Source organism: Vanderwaltozyma polyspora, genomic scaffold, assembly GCF_000150035.1.
Source record: "Vanderwaltozyma polyspora DSM 70294 KpolScaffold1031 genomic scaffold, whole genome shotgun sequence".
Lineage (NCBI taxonomy): Eukaryota > Fungi > Ascomycota > Saccharomycetes > Saccharomycetales > Saccharomycetaceae > Vanderwaltozyma > Vanderwaltozyma polyspora.
Genome location: NW_001834679.1, coordinates 153,240 through 172,001, shown reverse-complemented (window position 1 = coordinate 172,001; position 18,762 = coordinate 153,240). Strand labels below are relative to the sequence as shown.

Genomic DNA, 18,762 nt, shown 5'->3' with positions numbered 1-18,762 from the left:
AACGTAGTGAAATATGTCATCTTCTAGTTCATTTTAGGTATCATCAATGCTACGTTGTACCATATCTCTTATATTATCTCACCCTGTGGGTGAGATAATATAATAGTAGTGATAATGATGATAATGATGGTGATAATAATAGTAAATAATGGAATAGATGTACTAAATAAGCTTGACCTATATCTGTCGGAAGAAATCGGTTATACCTCATCCGATCTTGTTTAACTATACTTGATTTAATTATTCAATATTTTTGCTTAATCTGTCTACTCACTGGGTAGTGGTCACTGATTAGTGCAAAGTGCAAAGCACTCTCTCTTTATGCTTCATCTCTCTATCTATCTATCTCTTTATTCCGTCCTTCCCCCATGGAATCAATACTACTCTTTACTTAGAGTAGCATTTGGTAAAAGTATAAATCAGTCTATCTTTTGGTTCCCGTGTTGATCTTGTCCATACTTGTTACACTGGCTGTAAATTGATATTAGCATTACTAAGTCTATTCTATAAAAACAAGAACTAGATAACTCCTACGCTTTGGTTATCTTTTGTATCGATGTGTGGTTTCCCAATTTGGCTCTCTAGTTATTTCTTAATAGGCTCTCTCTTGTAAGATATTGGATAACTGTTTATTCACCTATCCATTCAATACATTATAATTCCTGTTTTCTCTTTAGACCTTGACAAATTCGTCAAGTTGTCCTCTACTAGCATCAAATAGTCTTGCAATTTTATTCCTGTATAAAGAAACTACAAAGGAAAAGTGGGAAGAAAAAGATATTATGTTGTTCTTTAATAGTTTCATTACGTTAGTTACAATTTATTAATTTCAAGTAGTGCTTTCATAGAGGAAAGAATTTGTTATCTTGGTAACAAAAACTTGTGCATTCTATCGAAACAACTGCCATAATCACATCCGATTCTTTTCCTTTACTGGATAATAAACTTTGCAAGCACTAAATCTTTCTATTTCTATTTCTATACCCTTTCTTCTACATAACGTGAACTTTAATATCCCAGTTCTCTAGAAGCATGTCTAGACATTTTTTATTAAATTTTAGCACTAATTGTATATTGCTTAGTCCAATATATTTAAATGCTTGTTTATCTTTAGATTTAACTATTAATATAGTTATGCTGAGAAGTTAATGGTAATGTTTTTACCACAGTTTAAAGTAAAGTCAATGTTTTCTTATGTCACTACTTCATCACTTTCTTTTTGAAACATCACAAGTATTAACTGGCTTTGACTGTTATTATCTAAGGTTGCTAATCCATAATGTTTTCCCTAATCTTATTCGTAATCTTTTCTCTCAATAAACTTTAAAATTGGGACTAGATAAATCTCTCTCTATGATAATTATTATATGGCCTTCAGTAGAAAACCGATATTTGTTTAATTGTGTCTAAACTGTAAATGTTTCTTTCTTACGGTTACAGACAATATATTTCACACTCCTCCATCTTTCTCATATCTCTCCATTGAAAGTAACAGTTATAACCTCAAATGTAACTGATCGGACTTAGACCTTAAGATAATTGGATGTTTTTGCATTATATTTCATAAACCCGATAGTAATCAAGAAATCAATGCTCACAAGAATAATCATTAACTTTCCTAGATTGTAAAATTAATGATTGATCAATTTTACAATATTTGAGTAGGCTCTTTCAAAAGATTTTGATTACTTCTTTGGACGATAATTCAACTGTATCATTAACAATAACAACAGTAATAATAATAATAATAATATTACAAATTTAATCTATATATCCATTTATTTATCGATCTAAATCTAACATAACGCGTCCGATAAATGCTAAATAAGTTATCACTTTTGAACTTTTATCAATTCCCCTAATATCTGACTTCTTAACTCAATTAACTTCTCTAATTGTTGAATTACTCGAATATCGATATTTGGATCAGTTAGAAGTAGCATACAATCAAGTTCACTTGGGAACAAATTAGGGATGCTTGATAATTTTTCAAAAACATTTGTTGTTTCTTTAGAATTCTTGCTATTAGCACCCTCTTCATCTGTAACATTAGCCAATTTAATACTTTTTTCAATTATTAAATTCACCAATTCAATACACGAGGATGAGATTGAAACGAAAACATGTTTTAAGTATTGCACATCCTTGTTGGTATCGCTATTAGTTGGGTTATTAATTTTTAAAATATTTTCACTTAATCTCTTTAAATTACAGCCAATGTTTTCTTCGAATAATAACCATTGTAAAGGTAAGTTTTTTCCATGCTTTTTCTTTTTATCTTCCTTGATCATCTTCACCAATGTAATCAAAGAAGTTAAACTTTGTAATATCATCGGAGCTAGACCTTCTATCATATTTGGCATCTGACTGACTTGATTAAACGGAATGATAGATATTAAGAATGAAAAAACATCATTAAATAATCTATACGGATCACCATTGTTGTAAGCACGGATTAATCTTTCAGTTATTTTAACATCTTTATTTTTTCCATCAACTTTTTCGAAATCATTAAATAGTACCATCTTGAAAAGACCTCTATTAGGTGTTTCTAAAGATAATAATTTTGCTAATACATCCACGCCAAAGCTTTGGTACTTACCAAGTTCGAGAGGATATTCACTATAAGTTAGTGAATCAGATCCCAAGCTTCTGTAGTCCGTTTTAGGCTGGCCAAAACTCATCAATAATAACAAAATTAAAAATGAATCAGTCACAGATTCCAGTCTATACTTATGAGCGATATTTGAAAAGAGTGACATTATGTCTTTCTTTAAGTTGAAGCATTTTCGATTAAAAGTGAACATTTCTGGATTTGTTATCAAACACCACAACAGATCAGAAAAAAATCTTTTCATATAGAAATTCTTAACCATGTACTTGATATTTGTTTGGGAAAATGATATATTTCTCAAAATCATAGATATAGTAGATATTTGGTCACAAACTAAAATTCTTGGGTTTTCTGCACCTCTGGCGTTAACTTTGGTGAATGGAGTATCAACCTCTGTTCTAACTTTCCTTAATGTCTCTAGACATGAAGTTAATTGAAGTTCCGCTAAATGCTGATTAGACTGGTACCTTATTGGAGGAGGTAAATAGCTCCATTTCTCATTATATTTTTCCTTTAACTTATAACTTTTTAATTCAGACGACTCATCATTGAATAAATTTAAGTCATTCATGGGTGTTTGTGCTGGTGTTAGCATTGGGGGAACTTGATTGATATCGCGGCCTGTCAAAGAATCAACTGTTACTACAACAGATTCAGGAGAACTGGAAACTGCATTATTTTCGATGTACTCTTTGAATATGTTATCCATCAACTCTTCGGAGGAAGAATAAGAAGTGAAATCTCTGGCTAAAAATGTTTTGACATCATACTCTTCACAATGAGAACTATTTAACTGTTCATTTCTTAAAGACTTTGGATTAGATGAAAGATTGGTTAATAATTTTGTACCCAAAACAGATAAAACGTCCAATAACTCTAAACATTTATCAAGAGATATATCCAATGAAACATCAGCACTAATTACTAGTAATGTGTTTAATGCAGTATTGGTTTCCCCTAGATTAGATGATTCTAAAGACCTTGATAATGCCTTTAAATTCACAGTACCTAGTTCTGGAGCGAATAAAAAGATTGGCTTATTGGCATCGATCTTTTCACCAATTTGTGAAATATGATTGATATCGTAGCCGCTCAAAAATTCAGTTGGTCTTGAGGTTGGAACATAATTTGTTCCCACAGTTCTTATATATTTTTTAGGGAGTTTCTTTAGTTCCTCATCATATTTTTTCCTTAATAACTCTTGCTGTTGGCGCATCTGTTGTTCCACCAACGCCTGCTGTTGCTTCTGTTGTTCTTCAATGAACTGTTGCTGCTTTCTTTGTAGTTCTTCAGCCTGTTTTTTCTCCAATTCTAACTCTTTTTTAGTTTTCTTCTTTTGTCTTGGCTTTCTTGGTTTCTTAGGTTTAGTAACAGCAGCAGCCTTCTGCTTGTTCATTTGAGTTGTAGGAATGTCTGCAGATGGAGTATTTACCACACTAGAATTGATGCTGCCAGGCATTTGTTGGATTTGTGGAACAAATTGAGGACTTTGAGAAGCCAAACCTTGATTTGGTATTTGTTGTGGTTGTTGCATTGGAAGTTGCATTGGAAGCTGTTGTGGTTGTGGTTGTACTTGTGCTTGTGGTTGTGCTTGTGCTTGTGCTTGTGCTTGTGCTTGTGCTTGTGCTTGTGCTTGTGCTTGTGCTTGTTGTTGATGCTGTTGTTGTTGCTGTAGCTGTTGTGGCTGTGGTTGACGTGGCTGCTGCATTTGTTGGTGTGTTTGCTGATCTATTTGTTGCTCTTGCTGTTGATTTGAAGTATTCATTGAAACTTGGGCTTGTTGTTGTGAAGTAAACATTTGAATTCTCTTTAACATTTCTTGGAAAAACTGCTGTAAAAATACTTTTTTGGCTTGAGTTTCCTTAATACCATCTGCTGAAACTAGATACTTTTCATAGGGAGATATTATTCGATAATATAGAGCGGCTAGTTTCTGTGAATCTGAAATTTGTAATCTTTGGGCTAAAAGTGGCCATTGTTGGTTTCTAGAAACTTGATCACCACCACCAAATCGTTGGATTAGCATAAACAATATAAACAAGTTGATCTTCTTACCTTGGATTTCAGGAATTGATTGAAGTGCAATGTTATTCCTTTTACAATTTTCCACAAGAGATTTCATGAACAATTCGTATTGTTTATTATTTAATTCTGCTGAGACTCTACGTTGCAATTCTGGACTTAAGTTTGAAAGAGAAGGGTGACTTTGGTGAATAGATGAATTTTGAGATGGCGTAGGCGCGTTTGAACCATCTTGAGATGGAACTTGAGGGCTTCTTTGTTTAGCATTCGATTGGCCTTGCAGTGATAATTGTTGTTGCTGCTGCTGCTGCTGTTGTTGTTGTTGTTGCTGTTGTTGCTGTTGTTGCTGCTGTTGCTGCTGTTGTTGTTGCTTTTGCTGTTTCTGCTGCTTTTGCTGTTTCTGCTGCTTCTGCTGTTTTTGCTGCTTCTGCTGTTTCTGCTGTTGCATTTGCTTCTGCTTTTGTAACTGTAGCTGCATTTGCTTCTGCATTTGCAGTTGCATTTGTTGGAATTGCTGCTGAGAAGATTGACCAGGAGTGCTAGCTTGAGATTGACCTCCCTGACCTTGCATACTTTGAGATTGTTGATGTTGCTCTTGCTGCTGAAACTGCTGTTGCTGTTGTTGCTGCTGCTGCAGCTGTTGCTGTTGTTGTTGGAATTGTTGTTGTTGCCTCTGCTTTAGAAGATTTATCATTGCAGCCCTGTCTGCTGTTATATTATTTTGATTCCCGCCATTATTTATTTTTTGTAGATTTCCAGAGCCAGCATTTGAATTGCCCATATTCCCTGCATTCATATTCATTTGGTTGTTTGTATTCATGGGGACATTCATATTATCAGAATTCATCATTGGAGATTGTACATTATACTGTTGATTATTAAAATTTTGATACATTCTTGATTGATTACCATTTGATAGTATTTGTTGTGGTCCTAAAGTACCTGAAGATCCTGGCGTATTGTTTGCCGAAGTGTTACTCTGCATAGAAGGAGACATGATATTATTTGCATTTATATTTGCCTGGTTTTGCATGCCCATTGGAGAGAACATTTGTTGTGGGGACATAGCCATCTGGTTTGGCATAGAACCACCAGTGATTGAATTTCTTGCTAGAATCACTTGAGGAGATAAAGTATTATTATTAGCATTTGTAGTATCAAATGGAGTTCCACCTGCAGTATTGTTTCCAAATGATGGAGATCCTTGAGCAGTAAAATTACCAGACATTGCCATAGGGGAAGCATTATTCTCAGGAGCCATCCCAGTCTGCTGTATGCGGTTCTGTTGGAAACTCGAACTCTCGAATAAGCTTAAGAAATCATCAGCATTATCGTTCGAACCACTTATATCATTGAAAAAGTCCATTCTTCTTAGATAGATCTATCTATTGTTTGTAATTATTTGTCTTTAAAAAGTATCACAGCAAAATGTATAGTATAATAAAATTAAATTATTATTGAAATTTGAAAAATACCACACGATGTATAAGTATAATTCCACAGAATATAATTATAAATGAATTACAAGTACGATATTATTCAAAAAATGAAGTTGTGTCTTTTCCTTACCTGTATTATACTTCAATTTAATCACTTAACAGATAACGATATCGCGAAATAGTTTTTGCAAAAACTTGTTAGTCCAACTACCACGTAATAAAAAAGGGACAACCAAAAAGTAAAAGAAACTGATTCAGATAACTTAATATATACCTCTATTCGAAAGTATATCAATAATCCCAAACTAGAAACTATCCTTTGTTTTTAATTTATTAAACGTCCCTGTTACTTTGTTTATCATTTAAACTCTCACTTCTTATTATCAATTTCGATATTTCTCGGTTTAAACTTTTGGTTTTCGTTGCTTTTACAAATCACGTGATCTGGTGATTAATATAAATCAAGAACAAGATATAAAGTGATGCCATTGATATTGATGTTGAGACGGTTGGCAGTAATTTATAGATGGTTAAAGGTGTCTTATTGAACAGTAATGATGATCTGTGAGTTTTCTTTTGATATTTCATATGAATCTTAAAGCAAAGAAATTGTAATCGTAGTTAATGCTATTATATTTTGGTTTACTTAATGTACAAACTAATGTTAATAAGATATATAGAGAGAGAGAGTGAGAGCAAGAAAGGATATATGTAAATGTATCTCCTTTTCTTAGATTAATTTAATATATTATTTTGATACTTAATTTTCCCCCCTTATTTCAACATCTTGCTGGAATGTTCAGGAGAACAATTTTGAATACCACTTGGATTGGAATTTTTCCATCAAAGAAGTGTAATGGCTCATTTCACCCCAACAATCTCTACCAAAGTTACAACCTGCCATGTTCACAACAAAGTCTCTAGCTCCCTCGTTATAGAAGAATCTTGGATCATCGCTGAATTCGGAACAGGCACCAGGTGGGAAAGCATTAATTGCTCTTAAGGGTAAGAATCCTACCCTAGAACGAACCCATGCTTGAGATGCATATAAACTTTCTAATGTATCTTGTTCCTTGTGTTCCCATACCATGTGTTTTTGCTCGTATGCGACAGGCTCGAACCATATATCTAATAAAAGTTTCGACCAATCACTATTTCTAATTAAAAATGAACCCAAGTTAAAACCACCACAATCTTGAGTTATTAATAGATCGATTTGTTCTGTGTAATCGACATAAGGTATATCTACTTCTATCTTTAATGGGTTAAAATGGTTCAAAGTACGGTCTACTAATTCATCTAATCTTGAAAAAATATGGTCTTCCAGTGAACGATCTGGTTCCATGATTAATGTATCTAAATCTAACCACCAGAACCATTCTGCATCAGGGAATTCTCTCATAGTTTGCTTCAAGATATCAACTTTCTGCCAACCTTCTCTATATTCGTGAGAGTACCTTTTTGAAACAGTTAAATCTTTTAAAGTTAAAGCGTAGCCGTGTCTTTTAGCGTAAGCCATCTTGTTGTTTATAGAGATACGTTCGATTGACCATTCTTGTTCATTTTTCCATCTCAAAACACCACCACCGTCGTTTGCAGCCAGAATGATAACAATTCTAGGATTTGGATTCCAAAACCAAGAAATTGGATTCTTCCAACTGAATTTTCTTGAAGAAACAGAGGATGGTAAATCGCCATATTTCAATAAAGTATCTTCATTGAAACCAGAAGGATTATTTGCAACTTTTTTTGAGTTTTTAATAGAATTACTATTGTTATTAATTTCATTAATTGAAGGGTCTTGTAACCATTGGAATAAGAAAATAATACCAAAAAGTATAGCGAATTTGGTTTTATGTCTACTTATAACCTGTGAAATTCGCCTTTGCCAGCTGTTTGGTTTATTCTGATAGTATTTCGAAGACGATCTTATATTTTTTTTTTCTTCCTCTTTCACACCACCATGAGATAAAGGCAACTCATAGCTATTACTTGACATCTCTGTGTACTTTTTTTTTTGCTTGAATTGATCCTAATCGATAGACTTTGACTGAAATATTCTTCTGTCTATTGTGCGTTTGTATGTGTATCTCTCTATCACTCCAGATTTAGGTTCTTCTCTTATAGAAATGGAAATATTACCAAATAACAAACCCCCAACAATGTATCCTTGAATCACCCCACTGATACCCAATAGGCCTTGACAAAACACAAACTAAAATAGTACTGTTGCGATAGCAAATATGATCTAATCTAGTCCAGTATATCAACTATTAAACTTTTCTTGTAGTTTAACTTAAAATGAAAATATTGACAGTCTGGTTTGGTTTCCTTTCGATTTCGATCAATTTTTCAGTGTTGGTCTACTATGGAACAAAGGGCAATTGTGAGAGAAAGTGGTGCAGAGAGACAAATTTGAAAAAAAAATAGTATCAGAATCTAAAACATCATAGAGAGAGAGTGATTGATGAAGGTGAAGGTGAAGGTGAAGGTGATGAGAAGTTGTTGTTGTGAAGCAGTGTTTCGACAACTGCAACGATCTCGAAATTACATTTGGATCATACACGTCATTGGGGGGATTATGCTTGAGAGTAGGGTCTCTAGGTTGTGTGGTCCTGGAACTTTTGTATCGTATGAAATAAGGTTTTCTTGGTATTGTTTCGATAAATGCCTAGTGGGATAGATTGAGGTTCAAGAAAGACATTTGATCTTTTTTGGTCTTGGTTTTGATCTTGGTCTTGATACAGGATCAATGCATGGGCGACTGATGACTTTATATATTTTACTTCAAGTACTATTTTTTATACTAAATAACTGATCTTATCTTCTTGCTTCAACAACCAAAACAATACAATTATTATATAAACATGAGAATGTATGGATACATATGTATCTATAAAGTGATTGTAATAGAGGTGCGTTGATGAGAGATAGAGAATGGGCCCTTGTAATGTGGAAATGGGGGAACTTAGAACTTAAATTCTGTGCGGAACTGATCCAAATCCATCCCTGGTAAAACTTTTACCATTAAATCGTGTCTATCCATCCCCATGAACGCTCTCTTCAACGTTTCCATGATATTGTTATTATACCCATCCGATAGATTGTTGAGATAATTAGATTTCGATCCCTTCAGACCTTCTACCTCATGCATACTAAGCGCTGTCAACAAATATTGAGCAGCTTCCTTGTAGCATCCAATATTGATAGATGAAACCGCTAGATTATAACGAGCTCTCACAAACGATGGTTTTAAATTTAATGCTTTATGATACGCTTGTATCGCTTCTTCTGATCTATTGGAATTGGCTAGTGAAGCCCCCAATCTGTTCCATAATAATTCATCATTTGGTGAAACTTTTAATGCAGCTTTGAAACAATCGATGGTCTTATCGAATTCATTGTTTGAATAAAATAACAAGCCTAGTCCTAATTGTACATCAGCATCTGCTGTCTCTAGTTTGTTAGCAACTTGTAAAAATTGTTTTGTCACAATTTCATTCACCACGTAACGATCTTGATCCGAATCTAATTCGATGCCATGAGTATTTTCCAATAGATGAGGATACCTTGTTTCAATCCATCTATTCAACATGGTAAATGCACTAACATCGTAACCTTCGTTTACATAACTGATAGCTAGATTCTTCATTGCCTCTAAATTCTTTGGGTCTAATTTCAAACACTTTTCTAATGCAGTAATACCATTGATTTCCTTTTCATTTTGGATTTGTACTAACCCTAACTTTAACCATGCATCTACATGTTCAGGGTTTTCCTGTACTGCAGCTTCAAATGCTAACGCTGCCTCACTTAATTTGGCACCATTTTCCATCAAAATACAACCAATTTCATAAGAATTAGGATTATTCATATACTCATTTTTTTTATCAAACTGATATTCTTCAACAGAATTAATCCTGTCAGAAAAATATTTCTGATGGTCATTGTTCCATGCATCTTTGCCTACTAAATTGTCAGGTAATAAATCTTCAGCATCTTGGTTAATGCTATCCCACACCTCTTGGAAAACATCTTGATATTGCTCTATTTGTTCATCAGCTTCTTGAACTTTTTCTTCTTGATCTACTTCACCTTCCTTTGTCAAAGGTTCATCAGTATTTATCTTTAAATTATTAGTGACTTCTTCTTCGAGTTCTTTGAAATGTTTTTCCCAATTTTCATTAGTTGTTTGATTTTGTAAATTTTGTTGTCTGCCTTGTTGCAACAAACTATTCTGAGACATTGATCCCATCATTCCACCTGCAAACATATTCTGAGAATACATAGGATGGTTCATCTGGTATGGCAATGATGATTGTACGTCCTGATTAAACTGGGACTGTTGTTGCTGTTGAGGAGATTGCTTCTGAGAATCTTTGAACTCACCGGACCATTGATTATTTCCCGCCATCATCCTCTTGTTATTATATATTTGCTGTCGATGTTGAGATTCTGCATCATTTGAAAATTGAGACACCCAACTTGAGTTCCCACTTTGATTTTTCATTACATTATTACCATTTTCGAGATGGGCTCTATCTAAATTCACTGGTCTTGCAAACGAACTAGAAGGTACATTGTTATTCATGAAATTTTTCATATATTCTTTATTCTCTTGTGAAATTGCATTATTCCCAGTTCTAAAACCTTGGGAACTGCCCTCGAATTTCCCATTACTATTCTGATACTGTTGGAAATGGTTACCCTTCAACAAAGAACTAGATTCTTGAGAATGTTTATTTATTTGCATCAAGGGATTACTCCCGATTGAACAATCCGTTCCATTCATATTGATTGTGTTACTATATTTATTATTATTATTGTTATTATTATTACTTCTCTTAGTTATAGAAGTATTGATTTAGTACAAATCAACAGTAATCGAATTTTTACCCCCTTAGCCTTAAACAAAAATGAAACTAGTAAAATTGGGGAATAATAATTTTTGTTTAAAATAACAAATTCCTAAAAATTAACCAGTTGTTCAGTAAATGAAATATAAGTAAGTATATATATACCCGAATACTATTCAAATATTGATAGTATTGTTGTTTGTTGCTGTATAAGAAAAGAAATAATAGCTTAAATTATATCTCCCCTTCCTCCGGTATTACAAAATTTGCTTGCTTTTATTAAACACTGTAATAAAGCAAAAATTTATTTATTTTAACTGGATATCAAAAGATAACACCAAATATCTTTACTAGAAGTGTTGAACTATAAACAAGTCGATATGATCTAAAGACTGTTCCTTAAATACTAAATCAAATTAAAAGTTTAGTAAAAGTTTATTCATCTTCTTGGATCAACCTTTTCTTTAGTCATCTAAAGGTCGAATTTCAATAGAATTTGATGTTTTCCCCTCTTTCGGTCATGAGGGAACTAAGTCCGGTGGTCACGTGGTGTTCGATTTCTTATTAATCCTCGCATGGCTAACGGCAATGATCAACAAGGTTTAATAGTAATGAAACAGATGGGTAAGGAAGAAGATTATGGTAATTTGGATGTATATTTGTGTATATGTATGTGTAGAATTGGTGGATATATATGTATATATATTTCTAACTATTGTATCCAATTCAATTGGCAAAAATGTGCAAACTGGGAGAGGCTCCAGGATTAAGTTAAAGTTTTTATTGGTGAAAATGATTTCTCACCAACTAAAAGTAATATTACAGAAGAATCTGAATTTACTAGTGCAAAAAAAAATTTAATGTTACACATTTATTGTACTTATTCATTATAACTAAAGACATAAATCTATATCTATTCTTCATCTGAAGATGATTCGTATCCTTGCAATGATACCAATGGTGATTTTACAGGTACAGCTGATGTTGTGGTGGAATCGGAATTTGTATTCAAAGTTATACATTTATCTGTTTCCTTCTCTATAACTTGTCTTCTTTTCTTGAACTTAGATAACATACCCTCACTAAAAATCGACGATTCTTCCTCTGTATTTTTTCTTTTATTATTTTCAGCTTCGTTATTATCTTGGTTTTGGTTTTGATCATGCTTCTCTAATAGCTTCTTCATCACGTTCACTGCTTCTTTCTCGGATTCTTGTTGCATACGTTTCTTTGCTTTAGGATCTGGGTCATCGTTAGCCCATTTGACTAACAAACCTGTACCTTCTTTTCTTGCATCCCATTCTTTGTCACTCGGTATCAGCAACGTCTGGTTACTCATTGCCTCCTTTGCAAATTCTGCATTGCATTGAAATCGAAATGAGACAAATGCACAATTCTTACTTTCAACATATCGTATCCTTTCTATTTCACCCAGACGTCCAAACATAAATCTAAGTCTACTTTCAATTTGGGAATTCGACAAATTTTTATTATTCAAAGAACCTGTTAATCCACCTATGTACAAAGTTTTATTCTGTTTCCTAAATGAACCAACACCTCCCATATCATCCCTAAACTCTCCAAATTTCTCTCTTCCAAAACAATCTAAAACACCAGTTTTTAAATTTAATTGTATAGTGTCTTCTTCTTCAGGAATATGATGCTTATATGTACATTTTTTACCTAAACAGCATAACCCCTTTGCAAAATATAAACAAAAGAACTTGTTGCCCTCCAAGTCACCTCTACTCACACCAGAATGTAAGTTAGGCTCTAGTCTATATGGATTCACAAACCTTGCATTACCACTATGCCCTTGAGACCATTTATTATACCATAGGTTAAAAGATAAACCTGTCTGTGGTGGTATCGAAGATGGTAGATCGGATTCACGGACTTGAACCTTAGCAGACCTCTCTTTCCAATGTTTTACAGTCTTTCCACTCATTTAGCTTACCGGTTCCTTGTAGTTGGATAGGATTGAGTAGTCATCTCATCTCATCTCATCTGTAATTTATATCAAAGTGTAATTCAATAACGTTCTACAAAATTTATGTTCACGTGATTTTTAACGATTAGAACCAGAAGGACCTATATTTACCCTACTTAGGTGCGGTCCTTGGTATCTCGCTATCACCATTGTGTGACAGTTAATAGTAAAGACAGCAACTGTCGAATGTTAGACATTCGTTGATATGTTATAATATTGTCGAGTCTTATGAATAACATTTTGGTTCATCAATGTGCTAAGCAATAGAAAAACTTTAGTACCCCCCAACTCAGGTTTGAAATAGTATAAGTAGGAGATGCTTTCATACTCTTCCAGAAGAAGGATTTAATTATGGTTGGCCACTGTTTGTTCACACATTCCAAGATAAGAGGTCGAGTCTTATTTTTCAAAACCTTCTACATCGTTCATATCTACTATATCTACTTTAACTATCCTGTCTTTTATCGTTTCTCTAGTTAATTACACTATTTTCACAGCCATTATTGGATAAAGACCACTCATGAACGTTCAACCTAGTGGGAGTTAATAACGCTAACCAACGAGTTAGAAATAATATACGCATAAAGTTGACAAATTATATATAAAAATAACCCAATAACAGGATTCGATTAGCTATATCAATTAATACAACAAATTAGTGAGGTAGGACGAATGGCTTGGTAAACCAGTAAGATAAGTAATTGAGTGCAAAATCCCCCCTGTGTCATTAAAGAATAGTGTCTTTATCTTTCCCAGGTTTTGGATTCTTTGATCGATGCTTCTGTTATATCAACTGGTTTAAGTGACATAAACAGTTTCTGTATTAGACTGCCAGATTCAGTTACCCTGCTTTTAATGTAGGAATTGCACGTACTTTCCAAAATTACAATTTTTATCATTCTTTACGTTCAATTTCTGACATTAAAGATATAATACCTTAGTCAGGTGATCAAAGATAATTCTAACCGATGAGCTTCCACAAGATCAAGTCATTTAGTAGCACATATATCCATACTATTTTATTTTATCCAAACTAGAATAAACACACACACACAAGGCCAAACTTAAATTAACAATTGTATTTGCATGCACGATAAAAAGTCATCTTGTAATCCAGTATACCTACAAAAAACATAAACCCATCCATGTATATATAGTGTTTACCTAGATACTTCATAAAAATGAACCACAGTGTACACATCTCCAACATAGAAACATTATATTGTAACCGTAGTCTATACCTGATATGAATAAATCTACTTGCATCTCCCAGGAATCGATCCCAGAACCAACCACCCATCTCTAATATTTGCTAACCTTCTAATCATTTTTTTTTCTTCCCACTTACCCAACCAAGATAAAATTTTTTTTTTCGTTAACAAGATCGATGAGCTTCAACAGAATCCCATCAATACCATCTCTATACATACAAGAAAGGTTAAAGTAAAATAAAACAGAATAGCATATTTTATAATGTTTGAATAGTTTGTTTGATTGGCTTCTCGTAGATATAAAGTTGTCGTCAGCACGGTGAGTCATCATTTAACAATGGGTAAAGAATCTAAGGAAGCCAAGGGGGAAGATAACTACGATGTTAGAATGCCAGCGGTTCTACCGTTTGCCAAACCATTAGCCTCTAAAAAATTGAACAAAAAACTATTAAAGACAGTCAAGAAAGCTTCCAAAGCTAAGAATGTTAAAAGAGGTGTCAAGGAAGTCGGTAAAGCTTTGAGAAAAGGTGAAAAAGGTTTAGTAATCATCGCCGGTGATATTTCTCCAGGTGATGTCATTTCTCATTTACCAGTGCTTTGTGAAGACCATTCCGTTCCATATATCTTTGTTCCATCCAAACAAGATCTAGGTTCTGCTGGTGCCACCAAGAGACCTACTTCTGTTATTTTCATAGTTCCAGGAAGCAACAAGAAGAAGGATGGCAAGGGCAAGGAAGAAGAATACAAAGAATCTTTCAACGAAGTCGTCAAAGAAGTTGAAGCTTTATAGATATGGAAACCATTGTAGTGAGTTGTAGATCCACTGAAATAGTCCATAAACAAAAAAAACAAAACAAAACATGAAATTAGATAAAGAAGTAAAAAAAAACCCAATCGCAGAACCAGATCTAAAAGGTATTGATTATATATATATATAATTGATATTAACGTTCGTGTCTCTGGTTTTTTCTTAAAAGCAAAAACAAGAGAAAAAAAAGAGAAAAAAAAGATACATATATACCACTTTTTGTATAATAGATAGAACTCTAATCTAATCAATAGAAACTTATTTATAAACTTAATATTTCTTATTGAATAATCTTATTTAAACACTGTTAGTTAACCTTCTCTTGCTATTAACTGTCACTCTTCTAATATAAATCTGTATTATCCAATATCTCATAGTGTTGATTACCCGGATTTCAATATTTTATTATATTTGTCGATTTGAACTTACACGACAACCATAGAAAAGTGAACAACAATTTAAAAGAAACCCTCCTAAATGATTGAAATTTTACTTTAAAGATAAGGTTTTGCTTGTCTATCATTTGATCTAGGGCATCAAGAATCGATCAATTGACTATATTTGAAGTGATGACTGTCTCTAGTAAGCAACCTGCTTATACTTTGGTCTTTGATCCTTCTCCAATGGCTGTCAGCTACACTGTAGCTGATTTCCAAAAGGCATTGGAAAAAGGATCTGATGAGGACAAAATTGAAACTATGAAGGAAATTTTGGTTACTATGTTGGAAGGTAACCCATTGCCTGAATTACTGATGCATATTATTAGATTTGTTATGCCTTCTAAGAACAAAAGATTAAAGAAGTTACTATACTTTTATTGGGAAATTGTTCCAAAATTAGATTCTGAAGGAAAACTAAGACATGAGATGATTTTGGTTTGTAATGCCATCCAACACGATTTACAACATCCAAACGAGTTTATCAGAGGTAATACTTTGAGATTTTTAACTAAATTGAAAGAAGCTGAACTATTAGAACAAATGGTTCCTTCCGTATTAGCTTGTTTGGATTATCGTCATGCTTACGTCCGTAAATATGCCATCTTAGCTGTATTGTCTATTTACAAAGTTAGTGACCATTTGATCCCAGATGCAAAGGAGATTATTCATTCTTTCTTAGCTGCTGAAACCGATCCTGTTTGTAAGAGAAACTCTTTTATTGGGTTGTCTGAATTGGATCGTGATGCTGCTTTGACTTATTTAGAAGATAACATGACTTCTATTGAATCATTGGATCCTCTGTTACAAGTTTCTTTGGTTCAATTCATCAGAAAAGATGCTATCAATACCCCTTCATTAAAGGCTCAATACATCGAATTATTATCAGAAATCTTATCTTCCACTTCTTCAAACGAAGTTATTTTTGAAGCTTGTTTAGCTTTAACTTCTTTGAGTTCTAATCCAGTTGTTTTGAATTCTGCTGCTTCAAAATTGATTGATTTGGCTGTTAAGGAATCCGACAACAACGTTAAGTTAATTGTTTTAGATCGTATCCAAGACATCAACAACAAGAACCCCGGTACTTTGGAAGATTTAACTTTAGATATCTTGAGAGTTTTGTCTGCTGAAGATTTAGATGTTCGTGCCAAGGCTTTAGATATTTCAATGAACTTGGTTGCCTCAAGAAATGTGGATGCTGTTGTTAAATTATTGAAAAAAGAATTCCAACAAACTGTTAACAATGGTGAAAAGGATAAGTCAATGCAATACAGACAACTTTTGATTAAGAGTATCCACTCCGTTGCTATTCGTTTTGTCGAAGCTGCTGGTGATGTCATCTCATTATTGTTAGGATTCATCGGTGAATTGGGTACCGCAGGTGCTAGTGAAGTTATTTCATTTGTTAAAGAAGTAGTCGAAAAATTCCCACAATTGAGAGCCACTATCTTGAATAATTTGATTTCTTCAATGGAAGAAATCAAGTCTGCAAAGGCCTACAGAGGTGCTTTATGGATTTTGGGTGAATACGCCACTTCTGAACAAGAAATCCAAAATTCTTGGAAACATATCCGTGCTAGTATCGGTGAAGTTCCTATATTACAGTCTGAATTGAGAAGATTAAACAAGAAAAATGAAGATGATGAAGCTGAGAAGGAAGAATCAGAATCTAAGCCTACTGGTCCTGTTATTTTACCAGATGGTACTTATGCTACAGAAAATGCATTTGATTCTGTTAAAACCAACAAAGATGATTCTTCTGAAGAAATCGAATCTAGACCACCATTGCGTCGTTTCATTTTATCTGGTGATTTCTACACTGCTTCTATTTTGGCAAGTACAATTATCAAGTTAGTAATTAGATTCAAGAATTTATCAAAAGACACTAAGATTATTAATGCTTTTGTTGCTGAAGGTCTATTGATTTTAGTTAGCATAATCAGAGTTGGTCAAAGTAACCTAGTTGAGAAGAGAATCGACGAAGATTCCCAAGAAAGAATAATGAATGCTATTTCAATCTTGATGGATGAAAACAACTCTAAGACTGAAGAAATTGAAAGCCAACTATTGAAATTGGCTTTCTTAGATGCTACCAAGTCTTCTTTCCAGGCTCAAGTTGCTCGTTCCAAAAAAGAATTGGCCAAAAGATCAGCTAAAAATATCAAGAAGAATGCTGAAGCTGTTGATAAAGCCATGAACTTCAGACAATTTGCCGGCTCTATTTCAACTTCAAACACCGAAGATACAATTGAAGAAGACTTGAACTTGGCCATTAAAGGTGATGATTCAATGGCAAAGGCCAACTTGGTATCTTCTAAATTGAGAAAGATTGTTCAATTAACTGGTTTCTCCGACCCTGTTTATGCTGAAGCATATATCACAACCAATCAATTTGATGTTGTATTTGATGTTCTTTTGGTTAACCAAACTAAAGAAACTTTAAAGAATTTGCATGTTCAATTTGCAACTTTAGGTGACTTAAAGATCATTGATAATCCACCAAGTACGAATATTATTGCTCATGGTTTCCATAAGATCAGTGTTACGGTCAAGGTTTCATCAGCTGACACCGGTGTCATTTTTGGTAATATTATATATGATGGTGGTCATGGTCAAGATGCTCGTTACGTTATCTTGAACGATGTGCATGTTGACATAATGGATTACATTAAACCAGCCAAGACTACTGATGAAAACTTCCGTACCATGTGGAATGCATTCGAATGGGAAAACAAAATATCGGTAAAGGCCCAGTTGCCTACTTTACATGCTTACTTAAGAGAATTGGTTGAAGGTACTAACATGGGTATTCTAACTGAAGAAAACTCTTTAGGTGAAGAAGACTGTAGATTCTTAAGTTGCAACTTATACGCCAAGTCATCATTTGGTGAAGATGCATTAGCTAACTTATGTATTGAAAAGGAACCATCCACCGGCCAAGTTGTAGGTCACGTCCGTATTCGTTCCAAGGGTCAAGGTTTAGCCCTATCATTAGGTGACAGAGTCGCTTTGATTGCTAAACAAAACAACAAGGTTAAACTAGACCGTATTTAGGATTAATCACAACTCTATATCTACCTGTAGAGACACTGTTGTATAAAGGAAAATAAATTTTAAGTAAACAAAACAATTTTAATAAACAAGAAAAATCTTAACTAAATATACATACATCATTAGTCATCAACGACACCCCAGAAAAATAATTAACTTTAATTTCAAACCCACACCAATTTAGTGCATCATTTCATGCTTTATGATTACACCAACAGTTTCAAATTGTAAATAATGCTTCCTAAAATGATGTTAAAAATATAACACTATTTCTCTCAATTTCTACCCAAGTCACTCTTGCAGTTTTACCTTAAAATTAAATTTTAAGGCAATC

The 18,762-nt window shown here is 33.6% G+C and overlaps 6 protein-coding genes across 6 annotated transcripts; 2 read left to right on the top strand and 4 right to left on the bottom strand.

The window, feature by feature from the left end:
- Positions 1 to 1,832: 1,832 nt before the first annotated feature.
- SWI1 (Swi1p) lies at positions 1,833 to 6,002 on the bottom strand (the record flags this gene model as incomplete). Its single annotated transcript, XM_001645967.1, has 1 exon — positions 1,833 to 6,002. One exon carries the CDS (start codon positions 6,000 to 6,002, stop codon positions 1,833 to 1,835), a length of 4,170 nt encoding a protein of 1,389 aa, XP_001646017.1.
- Positions 6,003 to 6,874: 872 nt separating this feature from the next.
- MNN10 (alpha-1,6-mannosyltransferase) lies at positions 6,875 to 8,074 on the bottom strand (the record flags this gene model as incomplete). Its single annotated transcript, XM_001645966.1, has 1 exon — positions 6,875 to 8,074. One exon carries the CDS (start codon positions 8,072 to 8,074, stop codon positions 6,875 to 6,877), a length of 1,200 nt encoding a protein of 399 aa, XP_001646016.1.
- Positions 8,075 to 9,043: 969 nt separating this feature from the next.
- On the bottom strand, positions 9,044 to 10,867 carry PEX5 (Pex5p; the record flags this gene model as incomplete). Its single annotated transcript, XM_001645965.1, has 1 exon — positions 9,044 to 10,867. The coding sequence occupies one exon, from the start codon at positions 10,865 to 10,867 to the stop codon at positions 9,044 to 9,046; it is 1,824 nt and encodes a 607-aa protein (XP_001646015.1).
- A 977-nt stretch (positions 10,868 to 11,844) lies between these two features.
- Positions 11,845 to 12,879, bottom strand: CWC2 (active spliceosome conformation promoter CWC2; the record flags this gene model as incomplete). Its single annotated transcript, XM_001645964.1, has 1 exon — positions 11,845 to 12,879. One exon carries the CDS (start codon positions 12,877 to 12,879, stop codon positions 11,845 to 11,847), a length of 1,035 nt encoding a protein of 344 aa, XP_001646014.1.
- A 1,590-nt stretch (positions 12,880 to 14,469) lies between these two features.
- Positions 14,470 to 14,922, top strand: NHP2 (snoRNA-binding protein NHP2; the record flags this gene model as incomplete). Its single annotated transcript, XM_001645963.1, has 1 exon — positions 14,470 to 14,922. One exon carries the CDS (start codon positions 14,470 to 14,472, stop codon positions 14,920 to 14,922), a length of 453 nt encoding a protein of 150 aa, XP_001646013.1.
- Positions 14,923 to 15,509: 587 nt separating this feature from the next.
- Positions 15,510 to 18,431, top strand: SEC26 (coatomer subunit beta; the record flags this gene model as incomplete). The annotated part of the gene is made up of 1 exon (XM_001645962.1): positions 15,510 to 18,431. One exon carries the CDS (start codon positions 15,510 to 15,512, stop codon positions 18,429 to 18,431), a length of 2,922 nt encoding a protein of 973 aa, XP_001646012.1.
- Positions 18,432 to 18,762: the final 331 nt, after the last annotated feature.